Source organism: Stenella coeruleoalba (assembly GCF_951394435.1).
Source record: "Stenella coeruleoalba genome assembly, chromosome: 17".
NCBI lineage: Eukaryota > Metazoa > Chordata > Mammalia > Artiodactyla > Delphinidae > Stenella > Stenella coeruleoalba.
The window spans coordinates 45,090,443-45,117,349 of NC_137163.1; the positions used below are offsets into that span (position 1 = coordinate 45,090,443).

Consider the following 26,907-nt stretch of genomic DNA (forward strand, 5'->3'; position numbering starts at 1 on the left):
ACTGATATTTTGTTATGCTTCATATTAATTCTTAACTGGCAACATTTATCCTGACTAGAGTTACCATGAATTCTTTTTTTTTCAATTCCAGAAATTATCACTTTACTATACAAAAAAACCTAAACATTTACAAAAGAAAATCAAAAGAAGTTGCATTTTTAGACCTCATTGGGAAAGTTACACAAGAGTCTGATGAAAAAACAATATCATAAAACGTCTCCGTACCATGTCAGTACCATCCAGAGAAATCCAATCAACCATTATACCATAGATTGAAGTGTTCAGTACCTGAAAGTCAACCCAGTGCCCTTTTGGTTTATCATTTGCCTATAACAATATAAAACTCTAGCATCTTTACAAAACATGGAATTGTTGTCTATGAACTTTATAGGAATACAATTTTGTTAAAGGAAATAATATAGTACAAAGATGACATGGTTCAGCTGCCAATCAATATTAACAGGAATTAAGTTATAACAGTCAGTCCAAGCAACATTTTAATAATTTTAGAAATGTGACTATAGTGTGCTGATATTCCAAGCAATCTTGCTCTGACATAGTTTTATTTTACATATATACAAGTCATGTTATTGCATATACACATCAAGAAACTACTCCAGTTATCACATCTCAAAGGTAGTGCCTATTTTTTAGGCCAAAATTTTCCTTTGGCTTCTGGCTCACAACAAGGGGCATAGGCAGCCATTTCTTTCCAAGAGTTTACTACATTCAAGGAAGTCTGGACTCCTAGCTTGTTGTTTTCCTCATGGAATGATGAGCAGTACTGAGGATTTGAACATCGTGTCTCTGAGCATTTCAAACATTAGCTACACTTTTGATTTCCTTGCTTCTACAAGACTGTATGACCCTTTCATGTTAGCTTTTCTAGCAAAGTAAATAATCATTCCAATGGCAGGTATTATTAAGGAGGATGCACAATAGAGCATGAGAAGTTCAGGAGAAAAATAGTTCTTGTTACTTTCTCTTCCTTTAACATCGAGTGTTATGCTTGTTAATTGAAAGCCAACTTCATTTTTAGATTCACATTCATATACTCCCGCATCCTCTAACTGGGCCCTGTGGAGGGTATATGCACCATCTGTAGACTTAGGCACTATGTAGCCTGACTCTGCTTTTTTCTTCAGGATTATCAAAGTTTGGGGAACATTTCCACATGTACAGGAGATAATGACAGTGTCTCCTTCCTTGACATTCTCAGAAGGAAAAGCTGTTAAGTTGTATATCTTTTGGAGCAACTTGGATAATTAATTTGACTTCTTTTCTGCTTATTCCAATCTGTTTAATGCCTTCACAGACATAAATACCAGAATCTCCTATTTTTGTAGACGTTAAGGTGAGAGTGATATTCTCAGAAAGAGGCTATAGATCCCCATTACTTAGCAGCCTGCTCCACAGGATTTTCGAATCTGGAAGGCCATCGCTAGAGCATGTCATATTCACAGACCTACCTTCCTCCAGGATGGAGGAGGGGCTGACCAAGAGGGTTGTATCACCAGGAGCAACATTAACATATAGTACCTGTGTACTCTGCCTTTGTTTATGTTCAAATTCCATTTCATCAATAGGTAACTTAGTCAGACAAACAAGAACTTTTCCAGTATCTTCAGTGGTGGGGATGAAGATCATTTCCAATCTCTTGGTCTCTAGGGATTTCTTACTTACATCTTCCAAAAAGATTTTATTTTTCATAATACTCTCCCCTTTAAGTAATTCAATCTCCAGCCGGTCAAAAGGATACACAACAGGAACCTTGCAGCTTACAGTGACCAGGTTTCCACTCACTAACAGACCACTCATCTCAATTTCTGGATCTCTAGGGAAGGAGTAGAGCTCCACCTGGATTACCTTTTCCAGTTTCTTATGTCCACATGTCACGGTGCAAAATGTTCGTTCTCAAATCTCACAGGGCTCAGGATCAACGTGGACTTGGACCCCTTGCTCCTCACCTTCCCATTCAGAGGGCTGTCTATCTGGGTTCTCCAAGAGAAAGATAGGGACTCGCAACACATGACATCACAGGTCAACACAACTGAGTCGCCAATCTGAGCAGCAATCTGGGATCCAGGAGAGATCTCTACAGTAAACATTTTCTCTTGAACAATTAATTTCACCTCTTTTCTGTCTTTCCCCACCAGGTTAACTCCTTCACACACATAAATTCCAGAATCTTCCATCCTCATAGCAATTAAAGTGAGAGTTGCATTCTCAGAAAGGAGCTGTAGATTCCCATTGTCTAATTTCTTGCTCCAGAAAAATCTGTGGAGCTGGTAGACCTTCACTGGTACATGTCATTGTCATGGAGTCAGCTTCTTGCAGGCTTGTGGAGGGATTCACAGATATAACTGTGTCCTTGGGTGAGACGTAGACTTGCAGTTTTTTTGTAGTCCCCCGTACTTGGGGTTGAGAATCAATTTCATTAATGTGTACTGTAGCTTGACAAACAAGAGCTTTCCCAATATCCTCATAAACAGGAGTGAAGGTTACTTCCAAACTCTTTGTTTCCTGGGACTTCATTTCTGAAGGCTCCAGAAAGTTCTGTGTCTTCACTGTACGGTTGCCCTTCAGTAATTCTATCTCCAGCTTTTCAAATGGGTAAACAGCAGGGACCAAACACGTGACTGTGACTGGCTTCCCAACTTCCAGGGAGCCACTCAAATGAATCTCTGGGTCCTTAGGGAAAGAGTAGATCTCCACTGGGATTCCTTCTTCCAGTTTCTGGGACTCACAAATCACTGTGCACAAGTAATAGTGTTCATTCCCCAGACTAACAGGATCCATGGTCAGCGTGGATTCTGTCCCCTCATTTCTCATCTTCCCGTTCAGCAGACTGTCTGTCTGAGTTCTCCAGGAGAACGATGGGGACTCGCAGTCTGTTGTGCTGCAAGTCAGTGAGATGGAGTCACCAATCTGAGCAATAATTTTGGATTCAGGGAAGATGTTGATTTTAAAAGCTTGAGCTGCTAGTATTGGAGGGTCTCCTGCAGAGGTGGGGGTTGGCTGTGGCTTACCACAGGGACAAGGACACTGGCAGCAGAAGCTCTGGGAACTACTCCTTGGTGTGAGCCCTCCCAGAGTCCGCCATTAGCCCCACCAAAGAGCTGGGGAGGCTCCAGTGCTGGGTTTCATCAAGCCAAACAACCACCATGATTTCTTGAAATCATTAAAATGGAATTTTAATTATTCTTGATAAATTATTTTTTACTGTTCATATGGACTGCCTACTTCTCAATCAGAATTGGCAAATATTTTGGCTTGAATGCTGGAGTAACACAAAGCACATGAGGGTGAATAAAGTATTGATAAATAAGGGAATGCTTTCTTCCTTTCTTTTTTTTTTAAGATGGGGGGCAGGCTCCCCAAATCCAAGGAGAAGAGTTGCTCAGGGACTTCGAGGTCCAGGCTTTTTTTCTTGCCCCTGAGGATTTCTACTGTGGTCCCCCCATGCTTCCGCAGTCCCAGGCTCGACTCCATGCCACTTCCCACACCTCAGCCACTGTTCACCTTGACCCACCACTGACCGCCACCTTGACCGGCCCAGCTGCCAGGAATGCTTTCTAAAGAAGTGATGCTTGAAAGTTAAAAAAAATATATGGAGAGTCTGTTTCTATTTTGTAAATAAGTTCATTTGTATCATTTCTTTTTAGATTCTGCATATAAGTGGCATCATACGATATTTCTCTTTCTCTGATTTACTTCACTCTGTATGACAGACTCTAGGTCCATCCACCTTACTACAAATAACTCAGTTTCATTTCTTTTTAAGGCTGAGTAATATTCCATTGTATTTATGTACCACATTTTCTTTATCCATTCCTCTGTCGATGGACATTTAGGTTGCTTCCATGTCTTGGCTGTTGTAAACAGTGGTGCAATGAACACTGGGATGCATGTATCCTTTCAGACCATGTTTTTCTCTGGATATATGTCCAGACTTAGAGAATGACTTATGGTTACCAGAGGGGAAGGATTGGGGGAAGGGATAGTTAGGGAAAGTGGGATTGACATGTACACATTGCTATATTTAAAATGGATAACCAACAAGCGTCTACTGTATAACACAGGGAAATCTGCTCAATATTATGTAACAACCTAAATAGGAAAAGGATTTGAAAAAGAACTGATATATGTATAACTGAATCACTTTGCTGTACACCTGAAACTATCACAACATTGTTAATGAACTATACTCCAATATAAAATAAAAAGTTAAAAAATAATGGAGAGAATAGGAGTGCTGTCTTAATGAGGAAAGCTTGAGCTGTTTAGAAGCCCTTGCACAGCACTGAAGTGAATTTTGAGACTTCACATCACTTCAATGCCAGGATAAAATTAAGACAGAATAGTTTAGAATCCCTGGGACCGTTAGAAACAGCACAGGGAAACCCAACTGGCAATCCCAACTGTCTTAAGTCAACGTGTAGTGATGCATAAACACTTGCACTCAAGTGTTTTCACTGTGTTTAAAATGATTTGTTCAGAACGCATTAACCATGGAAGCTCATCTGGAAGTGTGGTTTGTGGTTTTCCAGATTTTACCTCCATAAAAGTTTTCAGGTAAAGATAAATGTTGCAGGTGAGTCAAAAAGGAAAAAAAATAATTTCCTATTGGTTGCAATAGCCAGAGAATGATTGCCCAATTACACATGTTTGTTCTGGCTTAGAACTTTGGTGGGGGCCATCCTTGGAATTTGGACAGTTTGCCATCTGGTTTAAGTATGTGATTACACGTGAGATACCAGGGAGGGGGAAGGAAAGGTGACTCCAAAGTTGTAAGCCTCACTGATTCAGTAATAATGGGCCATTGTCAAGGAAAGTATTACCAAGAAGAGGAGCTGGTTGGGTGTGTTTGGGGTGGAGAGGATGATGAATTATTTGGAGAACATGTAGATCTGAAGGAATGAGGAGGAAATCCAAGTGGAGGTTTCATGAAAGCAAATGAAAATGCTTGCTTGGAGTTGTGTGGAGAGATTAGGACTGACGGTTTGTGTTGGAAGTCATCTATTCATAGCCTTAGAAGTGAAAGAGATCTTCTCTCCAAGGAAAAAAGGAAAAAGATAAACTAAAGGGCACATTGCATGGATAACCATCTTCACAGGGGGAGAAAGGTGGAAACAAAGGAGACAGGCCACACTGGCCTCCGTGGTGTCCTTGAACCCACCAAGCATAGCCCCCTGAGAGCTTGCACCTTCCATCCTCAGCCTGGAATACTCTTCCCACAGAGGCAGAGGTGCTTCCTCTGTGCACCTATAATACTCTAAATGTTTCTGATGCTACATTCACCACAGATTATGACTTCTGTTTGTGTTGTCTCACCTGATACATAATAAATATTCAGAGAATGAATGAATGAATGGGAGAAGTGGAATGAGAAGAGATTGCGTTCAGGGCCACATTTCAGAAATGAAGATCTTGGAGTTCTCATAAGTTGGTCAGACAATATGTTATTTCAAGGAAAATATAATCCAGTGCTTATTGTGTGCCAGGCACACAATCATCTGGAACAAAAGCCAGATGTTTTGGGACTTCCCTGGTGGCGCAGTGGTTAAGAATCCACCTGCCAATGCAGGGGACACAGGTTTGATCCCTGGTCCAGGAAGATCCCAAAAGCTGCAGAACAACTAACCCCGTATGCCACAACTACTGAGCCCGTGTGCTGCAACTACTGAAGCCCACATGCCTAGAGCCCATGCTCCACAAGAAAAGCCACTTCAATGAGAAGCCCACACACCGCAACGAAGAGTAGCCCCCGCTTGCTGCAACTAGAGAAAGCCCGCGAGCAGGAATGAAGACCCAATGCAGCCATAAATAAATAAATAAAAGCCAGATATTTTAAAGTAGCGTCAAGACAACTTTCTCCATTTCTTGGCTATGGTTTTTCTAAGTACCGGCCTCATCTTCAGGCAGGTTCTTTTGAAGTGGCAGCAAGTCAACACTCACTCCTTCAAAACGATTCTGTCTCTGCTGGAGTCATTTGCCTACCTTTGTGAAACTAGGGGAGGTTGGGCCCCTGATGGATTACCCAGGCCAGAGGGGGGACAGTTTTGAGAGCAGAGTATGATATGAGGGCAAAATCAAAAAGTAACAAGTCCATTCTTGAAATCAAAAAAGAGGCCATCTAGTGGCACTGTGATCTGAAACAACAGTAGGGAACAGAAGGGGAAAGAATAAATTCACTCTCCCCCTCCTCCATCTTATTGTCAAAATTACACTGTACTGTTCAGAAACAAGGATGGATGCTCTTCCCTGAGATTGCCTCTGTTGTGTGTTTAAAGTTCTGTAGATGAAGGAGAGTTGAAAAAGCATCACCTGAGAATAAAGCCACTTGTTAGTGTTAGAACACTGAGCTTTGATGTTTTTATTTATATAAATCTTGCCTTTGGTATGATATGAAAATATAAATCTAATATAAAAGTTTTATATAAACTTTAAAAAGTTCTCTAAAGTCCCATATATATAATGTTGTACGTATATCATGGGCTTTGTAAATAGGCCCAGGTTCAAAGCCTGCTATACCATTTACTATTTGTGTGAAGCCTAGACATATGAATTAAGCTTTTGTGTCTCATTCTCTCTGGTACTTACCTTAAGGGTTAACTAAGAGAGTGCATGAAAAGCATTTAGCACATTGTCCAGTGCACTAGTCAATATTGGTAGGTATTATTGGCATTATTGCTGTGGCTTAAGAATTTTTTATTATGGTAAATAAAATATGCATAAAACATACCATTTTAACCATATGCAGCTAAGTGGCATAAAGTACATTCACATCATTGTACCACCATTACAAATATCCATCTCCAGAATTTTTTCTTCTTCCCAAACTGGAACTCTGTATCCATTAAACAATAACTCCCCATCTCTCCTCTCCTCCCAGACTCTGATAACTACCAAACTTTCTGTCTCTCTGAGTTTGTCTATTCTAGGTTCTTCATGTAAGTGGAATCAGACAAGATTTCTCCTATTGTGTCTGGCTTAAGATTTTTTTTTTTAATAACAAAAGCTAAATCCAGACTTTTTAGTCACTGATTCCTAGGGTTCCTGTACTACATAGGCCCCAACAGATGAGCCTAAATTCCACTATCTTGGTGATAGTATCTACTAATTATAGGCACAATCTTAGTAGGTGAGAAATAGTCTCTACAGTGCAGGTTTTAGATACCCAATCTATTTCCACAGCATCACAGAAGCAGAGTTTTTTAGTGTCTATAGAATCTGAAAATATTTCTGAAAGGTAGCTGAAATGCTTGGGTGCTTTAACTGTGGATAAGGATAAAAGTTTTCACAGCTTTTTAGTAATCAGCCTCAGGACCCCTGTCCCAAAGTGACTGTAAATTGTGCAATCAGTAAGCAAAATAGATGACAACGAGGCGTAAAACTTTATTATTAAACAATGATATAAGCCTAAATAAGACTGTTAAGAAAAAACTCTATATAAAAATTTTCTCTCACAACCTGTTTCTTTTTATCATATTATGAGCTTAATGAGTTATTTCCCTGCCTGGCAAATCTGCATTCCTTCAGTTTTACATTTCCTGGACAAAAAGCAAGAACTGTTCAGCCTGTAACCATCAAGTACCAAGCAAGTTGTTTCTGTAGCAACAAATCACCCACATGAAGTCTCTTAGGGTTTTTATCTCTTGACTTCAATGACTTTTCAATGCAAATTTGGCTATTTTCAGTCAAGTGGAAGATCCTAAAACTGCTGCTTAAAAATCTGGGAGCAGACTCTTTCTCCATAGCTCAGCTCCTTTGAGCCTGGTCTCTCTAATGTCCCTGACCCATATTACGATAATCATCACTACAAACAACATATGCCACCACTGACTGTAATTCTATTTTCTTTGTATAATCTTGGGCAAGCAATTTATAATCTCTGAGCCTTAGGGTTTCATCTATAAAATAGGCAGATAAAGACAGTTTGTGAAAATGCCTAGCATGGCATGTGGCATGTGATAAGGTACACAGGCAAATATTTAGGAAAGAAGCATGTGTGTATGTTGTACTTTCCAGCCCTCTTTCTCCTTGAGACTATTTTTCATTTCTCTCCTAACAACCGTCTCACAGCTTCTTGCTCTAGTATTTAGGAACTGAAATTATCACCTCATTTGCCCTTCTACTAGCAAGACCTGTCCTAGCATAAGCTAAGACTGCCTTAATCATTGCCCTTCCCACTTAATTATGTTTATCTCTTCCACATCCTGGGCCCTCAGCACTCTGCCTGCTGCTTTGCAGAAAGCAAGTTTGATAGCTTGCTATTTCTAGTTTTTAATCTAAATGAAATGGCATTGATTCAGACATTTGAAAGTACACTGTGATAATCAGAAAATCAAAATTCTGTAAGAACAAAAGCTTAAAAAGTGTTTATATTTTATGTTAACCCTGGGCTTTTTGTCAGAAAAGGTGATGCTATGTTCACTGTATACTTCTATTTCTTTGAACAATTATGCTGGTATTTATTGAGTGCTTACTACAGCCCAGGCACTGTGTTAAACACCTCACATACATTATTATTCCATTTAATCCATCCAGCAATCCTAGTAGGTAGGTGTCACTCATACCCATGTTATAGATAAGGAAACAAAGGCTTAGAAAGGTTAAGTATCTTGCCTAATTTCACACAGAGCTGGATCAAAACCAGGCTGACCCAAGAACCCATGGTCTGGCCACCACACCAGGGTTTTCAGTGGTGTGTTCAAATGCAGGTCCTCAGTCCAGAAAAGACAGTACTGAGTTATTTTAAACTAGGAAGCCTCTGGAGGGCCTTAAATGATGGTCCTTTTTACCGCATATTTTTTTTCCCACTTACCTTCTTTATTTTTCTCTTATTGAGGTCCTTAGGTTTAATTTTCAGTACTAAAATCTATCTGTTCTCTGTTCCTTGCAGTAAGAAACATAAGGCTTCGAGAGCGTCATACAACTTTACAAGTTTGAAATTCCTGTGGCAACATAACACACTGAATCCATTCAAGAGTACATGGTGACCTCAGTGATTCTTGTGGTTGGAATTTTTCTTTTGTAATCAAAATAGTAAGAACACTTGATTAATTTTCTGTGAAAGTGTGCCTGAAATTAAGAATGTTCCCCACATAATATTTTATTTCTTCAAGTAAGAAATATACAGTCCCATGTGCAGAATTTATGAAAAAATGAAAATATGAAAAAAAATTGGAACTCTGATTTTATGTGGGTTATAACAGTTGTCTCCAGAGTGGGTCTTCCAAGTCCCTTGGGAAAGTTCTATTTCTTCTATTAGAATTTTGATTTCTAATTTTTTTCTGCTCATTATTTTTTAATTTCTACATATACTTTATAATGTATATATTTTATACAAAATATATTATATACAATTTATTTGAAATTATGTACTATTATGTACATAACATATGCAATATATATTCACATGTATTTTTATTCTATATATTCATGTATTTTTGTTCATATATATAAAGTATATGCTGAAAACATTTTATTGATGAAATGAGTCATCAAAATTTTAAGCTTCCAGCAATTCTAAAATATAACAAGAATTTATTTTTTTGTAATCTAAACAATCAGAAATTTTTTTAAAGATACAGTATTTTCATGAGAAGGAGCTAAATCATAAATAAATACCCCGTGATAAAGTTAAAAGGCCATTTGTAGGATATACCATGTTCATCTAAAATATAATGATGATTAAAAGCTATAACAATGTTCTTGGGGGTTTGCAAAATTCTTAATTATCCTCTAGCTTAAATTGTCATGTGTCTAGTCTAAAAGTAAAATTATATAGAGCCAGTCATTGGTAAGTGATTTTTTTCAAGTTAATTTCTGATACCTGCAGTGGCTCCATTGTCCCTGAGGTGACATACAAGATTTTCTAGTATCCTGATGGTGTCCAATCCTATCTCATTGCTCAACACTACTCTCAAGTCTATGCTAAATTCACTTCTCTTTAACAATTCTCTTGCCTTTGGGCACTTGCAGAATCCATTCCCTCTCTAAGAGAGAAACATCCTTCCCTTCTCTTTGCCTGGCTACCCTCTTCCCATCCTTTCAGCCTCAGTTAAACTACGTTTCTTTCAAATTCATATTAGTTGCCCCCTCTATGTATTCCAGGGCATCCTATACTCTCCTCTCCTTTAACACATTGTATGTCTAGATGTCTGTCTTCCAACCTAAATTTGTAATACTCACCTCACATTTCTGGCAGATTGGACTATTTGGATCCAAGTCTAGGTGGAGAAATAATGGCACATGACTGAAGCCTTCCAACTTGAGTGATACAGAAGTTTCTCTGGCCCTTAAGTGGCACTGCATACCCTCTCTGGTCAGTTGGTTTATACCTTGTGGACTGTTTATTATATGCTTTGATATCTTTACTTAACTCATTCCCTCTTTTTTCTTTTCTCCTTGTCCTCTCTTCTTTTGTTTATTAGACTGACAGGTTAGCCCTGCTAATATTTCTGATTTTCCTCCATATACCTACTGTCTATAGGAAATTAACCTTGCTCATCTAGGCAGTGTTAAAACTTAGGCACTGATCCAGAATGGCCAGTCGAGAAATGCTGCTGAGCAGAGGCAAGAGAATGCACTAGCAGCATGGGGAAGGACCAAGCTGACTTTAGATGAGACCAGATTTAGTAGATATTTGACCCTTGATCAACAATCAGTCTTTTAATGCAAATTTTCCCTACTTTGGGGAAAAAGAGGTAGGTTTTTCTTTCTCAGCTCCTAATCTTTTTTTTTTTTTTTTTAAATCACAAAATGCATTTTCTCTATCTTTACATCCACTTGACTCTAGGGCAAGGATAGTTTTTAATTATGCTGTCAGCAAAATTATATTTGATTATGAAGGCAAAAACATTGCTAAATTATTTGAAATTCTATTTCATTTACATTCTAATTCAAATTTGACCTTCCTTGATTTTGTTTGATTGCAATAGTGTATTATAGTCATTCATCAGCCATTTTTCTGGATCATGAACTCAGATTTATATTGTTTGTATTAGTTGATTTGGAAAGTGCTTTCAGTTTTCATTGTATTATTTCTTTGTGGATCTGAATTGTAGATTTGCTCTTCCCACCTCTCATAGTGCTATCATAAGCAAAATAAAGTCTTAAAACCGGCACCATTCTCAAGATTTATTTTTACAATAATTTTGCCTGTAGTGATACTGTTGGCTTTAAAGTCTTCTCAAGATTGTGCCTTACACCCCTTCTCATGAAGGGATGATGTACTCAATTTTTTTGGAAATTACTGGCAGGATGGGGAGGTGATACACTGTTTTCTATCAAAACTGCCTTTCTCGGGGAAGCCTTTGCTGCCTGCCTTGCCCATGGGTAAGGGTAAGACTCGAATACAGATCACTCAGGGAAATAAATTGCAGTATCAATGGAGGGGAAAAAAATGCCTTATATAGAAAATTAATTTGTCAATTTCTTAGTGTCCAAAGTTTTCTTTTAGATTTTGATAAACAGGCAAAATTATTTTAACTAGCTGTAAGTGAAAGTGTGAAACTCTTGTTTAAGGATATTATTTGCCTTTCAATGGTTGAATACATGATGAAGTAAACATCCTAAGGTTCACATTATTAAAGTTATCACAGTAATTGTCAATAATTAATTCTACTTAAAAGTATAAATGATTAATCGGGAGACCATGTATATGTAGAATCACGTTCTGTTAATAATCATAGATTAAGAATAGGCTGAGTTGGACTTAAACATGATGACATCTGGCCTGAGGAATGAGTCCACATAAGTGACTTTTTAAAAGTTGAACTAGTTACTTAAAAATTTTTAAATATATACATTCTTAAAAATCTTTTTTCATGTTGCAAGATGTAGAGAATACAGAAAATCAGATAAACAAAAAGAACATAATTACCCAAAGTCCAACTACCCAGAGACAACTATTGGTAATATTGTGTGTAGAAACAAGTTTTAAAAAGTGTACAAATAGTGTATATAGCATACCTATTTGTGCAAAATGATAGAAAAAGGCAACTTCTCAGTTCCTGGCTGTTGTTTTGTTTTTTCGATAGTACACTTCCTAGTTTTTAATACAGAAATCTTATAGAAAAAATAATATATACATATCTCAACACTTTTTAATAGAGAAAAATAACATATTTACATCACCCAAACTCAGTACAATTTTAAGAAAACAATGCTTGGGAAAGCCTCGAGTTATACTGCAGACACATTGGTAGGTTAAGAATCAAATGTACACGTTTTGGGACGCTCACAAGTGTCAACAAAAGTCATCTGCTTCTCTGAAGTCAGTGCCTAGTCAGGCATACAAAGCAAAGGTTTGTTAGTATGTCTATTATTGGTGATTAGTAGGTGATGTTTTAAGGAATTTTTATCCTAATATTATAGTATGTTACATATATAAACATTTTACTGTGGTTTATATATGATTTAGGAAATTGGGGGTCTGGGGGTTGACATGACACAAGATGCATTAGAATGATAAAAATAGGCACCTGCTTAACATTCTCTTGCAGATTTTCAGGACTGTATTATTAATGTTAATAACACATTACCATTAATGTGCAGGCATTAACATTAACTATACAGGTGTGTGAGATACCTGTATATGTAATTGTGCATACATAAACAATTTCTGGAAGCATATACCAGAAACTGGTATCACTGACCGTCTCTGGGAAGGGGACTATGTCACTGGGACAGGAATGTCAATTTTGAACCATATGTATATGTTAGCTATCAAAAATGAAATTATGTAAGTACAATCAAATATAATGTGAAAAATATACTCATGCCTTTGAATATGACTAGTTTTATCTATTTTCAGTAAAAGCAAACATGATTTAAGACTATGATTCATAGTCTGTATCCATATTAAATGTGCAATGATTTACTAGGGGCTACTGAGATATGAGGAGATGTTCATATCTATAGTAGACTTAAACTGGTGGTCTTGAAACTCTAGTCAGGTATCCAGTGGCCCCTTTAAGGAGCTATTGGGCAACAGCTGGTATCTCTCATTAAGGAGCACTCTAGGGAAAGAAAGAGAGAGAAAGTGAGGGAAGGAGAGAAAGAAAAAAAGAGGAAGAAGAAGAAAAAAATTGCCCTGAGCACTTCTCACTTTTCTGCTTCTTTTTGCTGGCTGTTATCTGATTCACAATCCATTGCTCCCAACTACAGTCGGCCCTCCAAATCCCAGGTTCTGCCTCCTTGGATTCAACCAACTGCAGACTGAAAACATTCAGGAAAAAGAAAAATTCAAGAAAGTTCCAAAAAGCAAAACTTGAATTTACTGTGTGCCAGCAACTATTTACACAGCATTTACATTGTATTTAAATTATTTACACAGCATTTACATATTAGTATTAGGTACTATAAGTAATCTAGAGATAATTTAAAGTACATGGAAACTGTGCATAAGTTATATGCAAATGCTACGTACACTATTATACAAAAGGGACTTGAGCATCCTTGGATTTTGGTATTGGGGGTCTTGGAACCCATCCCCCATGGATACAGAGGGACAACTGTACAACTTTTGTTATCTCCACTGATCAGCTCCAAGTGGTTTTTTTTTTCCTTCCAGTTTTATTGAGATATAATTAACATACAGCACTGTTTAAAGTGTACAGCATAATAATTTGACTTATATACATCATGATTACCACAATAAGTTTAGTGAACACCTATCATCTCATATAGACACAAAATAAAAAGAAAAAAACTTTTCTCCTAGAGATGAGAACTCAGGATTTATTTTCAACAACTTTCATGTATTACATACAGCAGTGTTAATTAATCATGTTGAACATTATATCCCCAGTATTTATTTATCTTATAACTGGAAGTTTGTACCTTTTGACCACCTCCATTCAGTTCTCCCTTCCCCCGCCTCTGGTAACCACAAATCTGATCTCTTATTCCATGAGTTTTTTTAAAATTATTATTATTATTATTATTGGCTGTACCACACGGCTTGTGGGATCTTAGTTCCCCGACTAGGGATTGAACCCTGGTTCTTGGCAGTGAAAGCACCAAGTCCTAACCACTGGATCACCAGGGTATTCCCAAGTTTGTTTATTTTTTGGTGTAGAATTGACCTACAACACTATGCTAGTTCCCAGCGTACAACATGACAATTCAATATTTCCATATATTACAAAATGATCACCATGGTAAGTCTAGTCACCACCTGTTATCATACAAAGATATTACATTATTATTGACTACATTCTCCATGTTGTACATTTCACCCTGTGACTCATTTATTTTGTAACTGGATGTTTATACCTCTCAATCTTCCTCAACTATTTCTTTCCTCTCCCCACTCCTCTCCTCTCTGGCAACCACCTGTTTGTTCTCTGTATCTATGAGTCTGTTTCTGTTTTGTTATGTTTGTTCATTTGTTTTTTCTAGATTCCACAGTAAGTGAAATCATATGGTATTTGTCTTTCTCTGACTTATTTCACTTAGCATAATACCCCCTAGGTCCATCCATGTTGTTGCACATGACAAGATTTCGTTCTGTTTTCATGACTGGGTAATATTTCATTACACAGTCATGAAAATACACACACACACACACACACACACACACACACACACACACACACACCACATCCTCTTTATCCATTCATCTATGGATGGGCACTTAGGCTGCTTCCATATTTTGGCTATTGTAAATAATGCTGCAATGAACACAGCGGTGCATGTATCTTTTCGAACTAGTTTTGTTTTCTTTGGATAAATACCGAGGAGTGGAATTACTGGATCTGGTAGTTTTATTTTTAAATTTTCTTTTTTTAAATTTTTGGATGTGTTGGGTCTTAGTTGCGACACAGGGGATCTTCGTTGAGGCATGCGGGATCTTTTGTTGTGGTGCGCAGGCTCTTCATTGCAGCGTGCAGGTTTTCTCTCTCCAGTTGTAGCACGTGGGCTCCAGGGTGTGTGGGCTCTGTAGTTTGCAAGCATGCAGGCTCTCTAGTGGAGGTGCGCGAGCTCAGTAGTCATCGCACATGGGCTTAGTTGTCTTGCGGCATGTGGGATTAGTTCCCTGACCAGGGATCGAACCCACGTCCCGTGCACTGTAAGGTGGATTCTTTACCACTGGACCACCAGGAAAGTCCCTATTTTTAATTTTTTGAGGAACCTCCATACTGGTTTCCATAGTGGCTGCACCAATTTACATTCCTACCAACAGTGCACAAGAGTTCCCTTTTGTCCATCCAGGTATTTCTTAATGATCTCCCAGATGCTACTTGAGCAAACAAATGAAATCCTGCCTGTAGGAGCAAAGATTAAACTTCTTTCCTGTTCAATGATTTTTGGAAGTGCCCTGTTTAATCCTAGTTCTGGATTTGTCTAGCTCCAGCAGAGTATAGGGACACTGTTAGCTCATGAGGGAAACTCTCAGAGTCCCTGCCCATCTGCAGATTTTTGGAGGCATGTGTTCTAATTGCTCTGACTTATGTCAGAAGTCCAAAGCTAGGTTTCTATTCTCACATGCATTAATCTCAAGATACAGGATCTTCCCATTTAGGAAAAGAATAATGAATGAAATGATTCCTGGCCACCTTTCAGCCTGCTCAACATTATGCCAAACCCTTCATCCTCCAAATGTTTCCAAAAAAGGCTATTTGAACTCCTTTTTGCTTTTATAACACCCTCCTTAGCTTTGGTAATCAGGCATCCACTCTTTGCCTCATACCATATGTACTGGCTTATTATGGAAGTCTAGTCCTGGCTGAAATAAACTGCATGGTCTGTGGCCACTGAGGGTGTGTATGAACTAGTTTTCATATCAGCTACCTGATAAATCTGGTAGCCTGATAAATCATGGCATCTATCATAGTCATGCTATTAAGGTTTATCAAGGCTTCATGTCACTTCCCCTTGAGGACTCATAACAGTCAAAAGCTGATTACTTTAACATGATTTATTTCCAAACCACCAACAGCTCTTCAAATGACAGAAAGTTATCAGAAGTCTTTCAACAGCCAGCCTGACACTCTGTCCTATAAGCTTTAACTGGCTTTCCTAAGAACATTGTCTCTTAAGCAATTCTTCACTCTATAATTTTTAAGCCACTCAACACAGGCTGTACCAAACCAGCTTTTTCCAAATCCTCAGTTGACTTCAGCTGAACACCCTGTTATTATTACTGAGAATAGGTTCCCTTATTGTCATCCTGTCAAGGAAGTACCAGGTGCATGTGTTACACCTAGGCAATGATGCAGTCCTCTTATCACCCACACAAGCACCCTAATGCAGCCTAAGTTCCTATAAGATACCTCTATCAGTCTGCTTTGTCTTCCTCATTACAGTTCTGTCTGCTTCCTCATATCTGCCTCACATCAGTTTGTATATCTCATGACTTTTCAAGTGAAAAATTTAAACTTTTAACGGTATGCAAAGTTCTGTGCTTGCAGACAACAATCCTTGCTCTTTAGGAACTTATATTTAGAAGGATACAGGAGACATATGCCTTAATTACTGTGACGCCAATCAGCTGATTGTGTGATGTATCAGGAGTCCAGGCAAACCACAATAGAAGTTCAGAGGAAGAGATCTCTGTCTGGGGCGGCAGAAGGCTTCATGGTGGAGACAGCATCTGAGCTAAGATGTGAAGGCTGGCTAGGGTTTTAAACCACAACTAAAATGGAAGAGTTGACATTCCAGGAAGAAGAAAATAGTCAAGTAAATGGAACATCTGAAATTATATGTTTAGAAAACAATCAGCAGCCCATTTCTGGCTGAAAAACAGAGTACATGAAAAATAGTAAATCTAGACATTTTGGGATCAACTTGTGGCATGCTTTGATTTTCCAAATTATAGAGCTGAATTAATATGTATTAAAAATAAAATGGCAGGATTGGAACAATGTTTTAGAGATGAATTTGATACTGAAATGCAGAGTCAGAAGGATGGAAAAATAGTTAAAAGATTACTGAAACAGTAGTAAAGCTCTCTTAGCAACAGGATTGTAAAATAACTGAGTGCTGTAAGGAATTATAAAATAAGTTATGTGATGAATACTATGAAAAAATAGTATCAATGTATGACAACCAGTTAGCTATTTTAGACCTAATGGATGACTTAGAAAGAAAAGGAATGATAACACACTCCGTTTTTGTATGCTATGCAGCATCTATCATTTTTCTTTGCTTATAGTAGGTGTTCTATAAATATGGATTCAGATGCTCTATTTTTAATATCTGATTTCAACATTCAGGATATTTCTAGGTAAGCTAGTCTCAATTTTGTTGTAGCTAATTTAAAATGCTGGATTTATAACTACTAGAAATTGAAGTGCCCTATAATACTATTGCTATATTATCATTGAAATTCTTTGATAATTTATTACAAGTTTCACAGGGTATACCATCATAAATTTTAATCCTTACATTTTATCTGCAAGAGTAATACATACTTGTAACAAATTCACAGAATATAAGAGCATATGAAATAAAGGAAGCAAATTCCAACGCCCCTGGAAACCTGGCAGGTAACAACATGAGTCAAGTCTGACACAGAGAGGGTACATACCTTTTAAAGGGGGCAGCGTTTATCCAGCTCAAGCCAATTGTTGCCAGGCAGGAATACGGGTCCTGGGTTTCCAAATCTTATTTTAAGAGAGCTGGAAGTCCAGGTTTTCTCATGAATTCTTTTGATCTTTAAAACATTCTCTCTCTGTAAAAAATACATCTGCTAGTTGAATCAAGCTGGCAGGTCACCAGTTTGCAGTCTCTGATATGAAGTAAAAAAGTAAAGTCTTTATGCTCTAGCCTCATTTCATAAAGATGTGCATTGTGGACAATTTGATGCACTATGATATGATGATTATGTCTATTAGTCTATAAATTGGTTTTTGAAATTAACAATAGATTGAGGACATTTTATATGCCAGCCTATGGAGATGCTCTCCTACTTCATCTCTTCCATCTTCCTTCTCTGGGCTCAGTTTTTCATTGTTGGAATTACATAATTAAATTACCTATTTGTACCACTTTAAGGGAAATTTATATTATTTCCCTTTTTAAAAGTTACCATTGGTAACAGATGGACAGCCTTACAGAGGTATCATTCTTCTCTTGTGCTAACATGGATTCTGTGATGTGGTGTTGCTGGGTGAGTGAAAAGGCACGTGCATTTGAGATTTTAATAGATATTTCCAAATAGTACTCCAAAAAGATACCTGGAGTGTTAGAGAGTGCTAGATTTTATCATCTCTTGTAAATACCAGATAGAATCTTAGACATTTTTCTCAGCCTCATTAGAAATGTTGTATTTGATTATTTTTTACTGGTGAGGTCAAGTACCTTTCTCTACACTAATTGGTCATTTGTAGTCTTCAATAAATTTCTTGCTCATAGTTTTCGCTCATTTGTCTACTCAGGTTGTTTGCCTTGGTTACTGATTTGCAGCTTAGTATTTTCTCCCATCCTGTTTGCTCTTGGCTATGGTTCATGTAGTTTACCTTTGGACTTTCTGCCTTTCACTGTATGGAAATGTTAATTTTCTATATAATCAGATAAGATCATCACATCACCAAATATTTCCTATGTGTCTTCTGAGTTCTAGGTCATACTTGGAAATGCCATTTTCTCTTCAAGATTATAAAAGTATTCACCCACATTTTCTTGTACAGTAATATATATATATAATATACATAATATGCTTATATACATATTAAATACTACTATATTGAATTTAGATATTTAATCCATAAGAAATTTATTTTTCTAAATGGTTGGGGTAGGGATCTACCTGGTTTCCTTCAAATGGTCCAACTGTCCAAATATCATTTGTTTGGGTAACTGGACCAGCTGATTTTAAGTGTCACCTTTGTTATATATGATTTCCCACACATACGAGTTTGTTTTTGTTCTCTCTATTCTGTGCTACTATTTATCTATTCTAGTACCAGTACCAGATTTTTAAATGTCTATAGCATTATACTACATTCTTATATACAGTAGGAAGCTCCTTTTTAAAAAATTTCTTGACTATGCTGAAGCTAAACATCATTTGACAGTGACTTTTCTGATTCGATAATATATCATGTATTACTATTAATCCAAAACTTCTACAATGTTAGTTGAAAAAGTTTGAGTTTATTCCTAGATATTTTATAATCGGGGTTGTTGGTAAATGAGTTTTTGCTTTTTTTTTTATATATAGCTCATTACTTGGATACAGTTGTCATATAAGAAATCTATAGTTATTTATAGTATCTTTGGGGGGACCATTTTATCTAACTTAACTATTTCTAAGCAGATGATTTTAGTCTCCTGTCCTGTAGGATGTTGAGGAGAAAACGATCAGTGAGTTGAGCTGCCACAGAAGGACCTGAGATTTTGGCAGCCTAGTATGTGTTTCTAAAAGTCTGGAAACTCTCAGGACTAGGTAGTGTTGATGATATACATTCTAAAGGAAATTAACTACTAGTTGAAAATAAATTAAGATGTTAGCATTGCATTCCAAAATAGACAGTGGCACTCAATTTAAAGTTCTAAAGAAAACTGTTATAAATGATTATGCTCAGAGGCATTTGTCTGAAATGTTTGCACAACGATTCAGCACTTTATTAAGGTGAAATTTTAAAAAACTGATCACCAACTTGAGTCAATAAGCATATGTTTCATAAACGGACTTACACTGAAAGGTAAAAAACATCAAGTTCTTTTATAAGTGAATCTGACAAATATTTCCTGTAGCAATAGCAACCATTTAAATTTTACAGAGTTTTGTAGTTTACCTGCAATCATTTAATCCTCAGAAAAATTCTATGAGATGGAAAACAAGGCTCTAGTGTTATCCTCACCTTCTCAATGAAGAAACTGAGGTTTAATGAGGTTAAATGAGTTGTCCAAATTTATATAACTCTTAAGTGGTAAAGTCAGGGTTTAGATGCAGATCCCCTGAAGCCTATATCAATATGCACTGCAATCCACACTGCTGCTTCCAAAAGGATCCAGCATATTGTAAAATGACATATGAAATATCCTGATGATCTTGTCTTTGATCCTTGATTACATGGCTGTGCAATCACACATGCAATCTGTGTGACCCCTATCTGACATTAACATTGCATGGGTACACCAAATTCTCCACCATGCAAGTCTGAATACTGTCTTTCTGCCATGGCCAATGAAAGATTTCATTAAAGCCCTCCAATGTTTTTTTGATATCCATATTGACTTTATGCTAAGCAATTGTGTTCTATATAATAATCAATTACAACATAATTCCAAAAGAAGTTTTTTAGTATTTACAATCCTAAATTCAATGAGCTCTTTACTCTGCCATTGGCATGACAACTTGATGTTCACAAGGATTTGACATTTTTGAGTTTCAGAATCTAGAATATTTTAAAAAGCATTTCTGAACTTTCCATAACAATTTTTTCCTTCAAATTGTGAGGCTGTAGAACTCCTTGTGTATTATTTTTCCTATGTCAAATGCCCTCTTCCCTGGTAGAGAAGGGCTGTAGAGAGGATGGAATATTAATGGATTAAATCTCAATGAATGCCCTACTGATGGCTGGGGAACATACTTTTAAAAATTTAATTATACACTAAAACTTTCAAAAAAAATTGAGATTTGTTATGATTCTTACTTCTAAAACCCTCACTTCCTCTCTTTTACATCCCTTTCCTGCCCCACCCTTGTCATATTACTTTTTCCTCAAATTCACCAGATCACCAGGGACTAACACATTTATTCTAAGCCATCTCTATACAGCAAAGTGCTGGATAACAGGTATGAAAAAAAAGAGCCTTTCAAATATTTCTAGTTGAGGAATAATACAGATAAAAGAATATCTTAAGGATTAACTTCTTAGTTGTATTTTGTGTTGGCTCCTGTCAAGCTTCCATAATTTGAACTTTGAATAAAAATACATATGACCTAAAAATTAGTAATCAAAATGAAGTAAAAAAAGTACCTTTCTGTGAAACTCTCAGAAAGTTGTACTTAAACAAGGAGAAGTCAGTATATCATATACTGTATTCAACACTTTTTTCAGATTACATGCCAGGGTTTAACAGAGTAAACTGTCAATCCAAATTATGGCTAGATTAAAACCTCTCTCTAAACCAGTGACTGTAGTGAAGACAAGGAATATCACATAAAAATGTTTTCTCTTAAATAAAAAAGCCTATACATAACGTTCTAACCAAGGCAATCCTTGTTTCATGCTTACAGCTGAACTCCTTATAAAATGGAGATATGCTGTCATGGCATTATATATGTAGCACCTCAGGGAAAATATTGTCAAAGCAATAAACTTATGTAGAAATACATAAAACATTCACAAGTCTTTCCATATAATATTCTAGCATATGTTTAATAATTTTCTCACTTATTTCTATGAGTTGTTTACTGTTTACTTGGCTAAAGAGTAAGATATTACCATAATGAGTCAGAATAGTATATTCCCTAAACAGAAAATTCTCTAAAGGTTTAGTTTCTTAGCATAACTTTTTGCCTGCTAATAAATGTTTAACAAGAACGCTCAGGTTGCTTGAGTGCAAGAGATATTAGTTATGTACCAAAAAAGTTTTAATTAAATATTAATTTTGATGTGAAGACATACCCCCTATATTCTCCACCAATAAAATAGGGCCAGTAGCCTCTGCAACAGTTAGAATTTTTCTTTATTTTAGAGAAGAGGAAGTTGCTCAAAATAATAATTCCTGAAATATATTGGCATTTGCTATGTGCAGGAACTATGCTAACGATCTAACAGGATAGAAAATGGGTATTTACACCCGTTTTTCAGCTAAGAAACCTGAAGTTGTGAAAGTCACTTGTTATAAATGGTAGGGACAGGATTCAGTCCAGGTCTACTTAAATTTAAAACCTGAAGCTTCAACTAGACATACAGCTACAGAAGAGCACAGGGAATATCTGGCTTCCCCTGAACATATTTTTGAAAAGAATATGCTTTCTTCTTTTTAAGAAGAAAATTAGAACATTATGTTGATACAATGGTTATGATTACAATAGTGGCAGCAGTGTGAAAATAATAATGTCAGATTCTGGCAACAACCCTGCTTTAAATCACTACACTATAGTACTTTCCACAACACTGAGTACTTCACGAGGACTTTTTTTTTTTTTTTGTCTGTTTTATCTATTCACCCATTGCCCGATTATTTGTTATTTCCTGGTTACCTTGTCTTCTAGCTTTAGAAATGGCCTAGAAGTCAGACATCATTTTTTTAAAAAACTTCTCAGAGAGGAAATATGTGGTCCTCCTAGAATTCCTGGAAGGACTGGATTATCTTTCTTCTCCCACAATAATAATACTATCTTATGAAGAAAATGTCAGGAGGTCATAAAACAGTTACTCTTCCTGATAGTGGTGGTAACTGCACCTAGATGTAGTCCTACTCTTTCACGTGCCCTAGTGACATATATTTTTAGGACATCTGGTAAGATTCAGTAGGTTAGAGAAGCTTACAAACAATCTTGGGGTATTGAGTTACAGCTTCAAGGAAAAGAGCATGAATGTATCCACTGAATCATCACTACTAAAAAAAGACTTCAGAATCTCTCATAGTTAGACTTTGATTCATTAGGTTTTCAATAGCAAAGACTTTCTGCACACAAGTAGACAACAGACAGCTTGGTCAGGAATTAAATATGATCCTGGACTTCACAAAGTTTGCTTATGACATTGGACAATGCTACAGTCTATTCAATGAAATGTCCTAGGTCTGAATCTGTGTTGGGACAGGTTGTTTGCAACTAAAATATTTATCCCACATCATCTAGGTCTATTATAGGTTGAACTATGTCTCCTACAAATTTATATGTTGAAGATCTAACCTCCAGTAACCTCAGAATGTGACCTTATTTAGTAACAGTCATTGCACATGTAATTAATTAAGATAAAATGAGGTCATATTGCAGTAAGGCGGGCTTCTAATCCAACACAAACTCGTGTCCTTGTAAAAAGGGGAAATTTGGACACAGAGACATGCACACAAGGGTAATACCACGTGAACACGAAGTCAGTTGGAGGTGATACATCTACAAGTCAAGAAATGCCAGATTTCCTGCAAACCACCAGAAGCTAGAAGAAACACATGAAGATTATCCCTCACAGCCTTCATAAGAAACCAATCCTGCCAATATCCTTGATATCAAACTTCTGACAATAAATTTCTGTTTGAGCAGCCTAGTTTGTGGTGCTTTATTATGACAGCCCTAGGAAACTTATACATGGTCCTTCAAGAAAGATCTTCATTGATTTAGGATGAAATATATGTCTCTATGCCTTCAGAGGGTTGATATGAAAAACGCTTTTAAATAATCCTTTATATTTTATAAAACTATTGTTAAAATAGCCACACACTATGATAAAGACTATTATAATGAATTCCCATGTGGATTTAGTTGCAAGAAGTTTTGCCTTAGTATGCTTTTATGTTTTCCTTTTTAATAGTACCTCAATGTGCTTCTCTTCTTACTCTAGCACCCAGAAAGCTTGGAACCAAGTGTATTGCCCCAAACTGAACATGTGTATCTGAAAACATCTACTCCTGAAATGAAAACATTTGCAAAACATCCTTTAGATGTTTTCTCTTGTTGTATCCTTACTTGTCTCATCTGAATGTAATTCGTAAGTAGTTTCAAAGCCTTTCAGGAAAGAAAAATCAATTTTTAAACAAAATGATAGCATATGCCCTCTAGAAGTTAGTCATAATTTGTGACAGTGTCAGAAAAATTAGAATTACTAGCTGGAAAACAGCGTTTGGGTAGCCGAGTACTGAATAGCTATTAATTAGGAAAAAAGTGTTGGGGTGGGGGGGTATGGGCATGGAATCATCCCTTTGAGATCCAGGAAAACTCTTATACAAGAGAAAGCATCAAAGACACAAAGATTTTTCCCATATGGTGTTTCATCAGTTCATCAATAACATTACTTTCTGTGATTGGTTCATGATGTCTAGAAAAGGCTCACCTTTTTTTTTGTAAAAACTGAAACAAGCAGAGGTAGTATATTAATGTCCTAGGAAGAAACAAAAAACAGTTAAGAGGAGGACTGATGGTGGCAAAAGCCTAAGCAGGGAAGTTGAATGATAATTGTGGCAGCAGAGCTGCAAGTAAGCAGGTGTCTTGATGTCAAAATGAAGCGAGTCAATGAGTCAATACCAAATATCAATGAGGTCTGAGTCTGGTGATACAAACTGCAGCTTGCATCCCTGCACTGAAGCCCATTAAGCCAAAGACACAAGAAGTCCAGAAATACAGAGCATCGACAGTGATGCCACAGAACATGTGTGCAGAGAGCATAGCATGAAATTCAAGAATTCACCTTAACCTTAGTAATTCTCCAGATGATGCACGGCAGTATGCCAGGGCACATCAACCAACATATCCAAGCAGCTGGCAAAGTAGGTGGATGTTTACAGTCACTGCATGTAGCTCAATGTTCATAAGCTGTGTCATAGCTCTATGTCATACCCCCTCTCCTTCAGCTACTACTGCATCTGTACCTAGGGCTCCATGAGCAGCCATGAGTTCCAGGCACTCAGATAATTTATGATCTCATGTCATGTTCACAATAACAGTATGAAATAGGTTTTTTTTTTAAATCTTGCTTTAAGGTAAGGAAACAGAGGATCTGAAACGTTAAGTAATTTGTTCAAGGTAACCCAGCTGATGAATGGCGGAGTGGTATTCAAACTTAGGTCTGTTGGAATTTCAAGTGTTCCTACCCAGCCTTTCCAAAGAATCATTGCTATTGCTAACTCAATCATTGTCCCTGCCCAGTTCGGAAATCTCCAGATCAATATTGTCATTTTTCTTCTTTAGGAGAGTATTTCTGGCTTTTCACAAAATGTCTTGCCCCCTTTACAGTCATCCTTGTCATTTCACTAATGTCACTTATTCTTCCCCTCCATAGTGCTGTTGATGGCAGCTTATCTCTGGATACAAGGTCTTTTAGGAGAGGGTGGATAATTGTGTCTACTTGGAATCAGCTGTAAGTATGCCTTCTGATTTCTTCTCAGCATCTCAGAACGATTGATATTGTCCCTGGTGTGACCCAGTTGTCTTGCCCCTTTACAAAGCTGGAGATCTGAAGTCAAAGTAATTTAAGGTCTGAATTTGCTCTATGGAGAAATTTCAACAGCTCTAGGCTCACATAATGGACAATGACAAGAGGGTCTTAGCATCTGCGGGGCATATGGGTCTGGCCACCACACTATGCCTTCTTTCTTTTAGCTTACATTATAGTATTTAAGTCAAGCAACTTAAATTGACACTCATTGTAGTAGCCTGAATAATGACAAATTATGTCCATTTCCTAATCCCTGAGACTGTGAATGTTACCTTATACAGTAAAAGGGACTTTGCAGTTATGATTAAGGATTTTGACACAGATTATCCTGGATTATCTGGGTGGGTCATAAATATTATTACAACTGTCTTTAAAAGAGACAGAGGGAGATTTGATTGCAAAGGATCAGGTGATGTGATGGATCTGATGATGCTATGAAGCTCTAGCAACAGAGAAGACAAGGAAAGGGATTCTTCCACCCAGAGTTTCCAAAAGGGAGTACAGTCCTGTTTACATGTTGACTTCAGCCCAGTGAAACCAAATTTCAGACTTCTGACTTCCAGAATTCTAAGTAAATGTATATTGTTTTAAGCACCAAGTGTGTGTTAATTCATTATAGCAACCATAGGAAACCAATGAACACATATTTTTAACCTTAAATGGAATGGGCCCCAAATACTTGAAATGTTACCATCTTCTTTATCAATGTCTTTCAGAAAATAACTCCCTTAGAGATTCCACTCAGTTTTACTAATAAGGGGCTGGAAGCCCTGTAATACAACTTCAAAAAAATATGCAACCCTTCTTTTCAATAAATGTGTTAATTAATGTGAGCCACAAACTTTGCCTTTTAATATTCTTTGTTCAGCTGGCATAATACAGCTGGGGGTCCTATGCTTAAAAGAAATAGTAGGAAGAGTTCTTGAGTGTCCTTGACTATGCCCCCTCCTCCCCCCACTTACCTTTTAGTGCTGAGGGTCAGGCTGCAGAATGCAAATTTATTTTGTAGATTAGATCTTATTTCTTGTACACCAGGTCTGTGTAGCTGCTTATTTCTAGTATCTGGGTGAAATAAGTCTAGAAAATGCCAAATAGCCCTATGCAAAGGTGAAAGAAATGAAAAATTATCAAAGAATGTCAAATAAATATGCACACTTATTATAGTTATTTTTGTGTTTACCATGTAAAACCATTAGAATATTACTACTCTTTCTGTGGCTCATATGAATTTATATTGATAACTTCTTCTTCTAAATAGACGACATGAAAGACCTTTGGATTCAGCTACTTTCCTTTTCAAATTTCACTCTCAAGAAAGTGAAGCCAATGATCAGGAATTGGCACAGTGTACATTTTAGACAGATTCTTAGGCTCATGACCCAGTTCTGCTACTGCTCAGATTTCTGACTCCTCCCTGGAGCTCATCCAAAAGCACCTAAAAGCCACTTTTTACTTAACCATGGTGATTTCAGGGTCCCATCGATCTGGTTCATCTCAGCAAGGCTAATAATTCATTGAACAACATACCCAGGAAAAGAAAACTTAAAGATGTTTTCTGGCTTTATTTAAAATGACTTAGAGCAAGATGCTATTTTGTTCTTTGTGGCAAGTGTTCCTGTTTTAAAGACACAGTACTCCAGTAAGTCTTCCAATTTTGACCAGGAGTTGCTTTGTATAATTCAGAAATTACTGATTGAAAATCCTATAAATCCTTTAAAGTTTTTTCCTTAATATTTCAAATAGGTGAAGATTTACTGTTACCTAAAGCTTTCTAATAGGAACATTTTGATTTAAATGGGATTTGGGGGGCTTCCCTGGTGGCGCAGTGGTTGAGAGT

General features: G+C 37.0%; 2 protein-coding genes across 5 annotated transcripts in view; both read right to left on the minus strand.

Moving 5' to 3' along the window:
• LOC307176358 (vascular cell adhesion protein 1-like) lies at positions 1–13,161 on the minus strand (the record flags this gene model as incomplete). The annotated part of the gene is given in 5 exon segments (XM_079902401.1): positions 1–1,228; positions 1,470–1,904; positions 1,907–2,273; positions 2,275–3,073; positions 13,118–13,161. Coding segments are annotated over 5 exon segments (2,046 nt in total). The 3' UTR covers positions 1–827.
• The window catches only part of LOC307175802 (uncharacterized protein), a 25,221-nt gene continuing 9,237 nt past the window's right edge, over positions 10,924–26,907 (minus strand). Inside the window, exons 2-4 of one of the 4 annotated variants that reach the window (XM_079901341.1) lie at positions 26,033–26,167; positions 23,970–24,017; positions 13,247–17,686 (exon numbers count right to left, since the gene is read on the minus strand). In XM_079901341.1, coding sequence (XP_079757467.1) covers positions 17,671–17,686; positions 23,970–24,017; positions 26,033–26,167 — 199 coding nt within the window. In that variant the 3' untranslated portion in view covers positions 13,247–17,670. The other 3 variants (XM_079901340.1, XR_013824488.1, XM_079901339.1) reach the window with 3 other exon arrangements.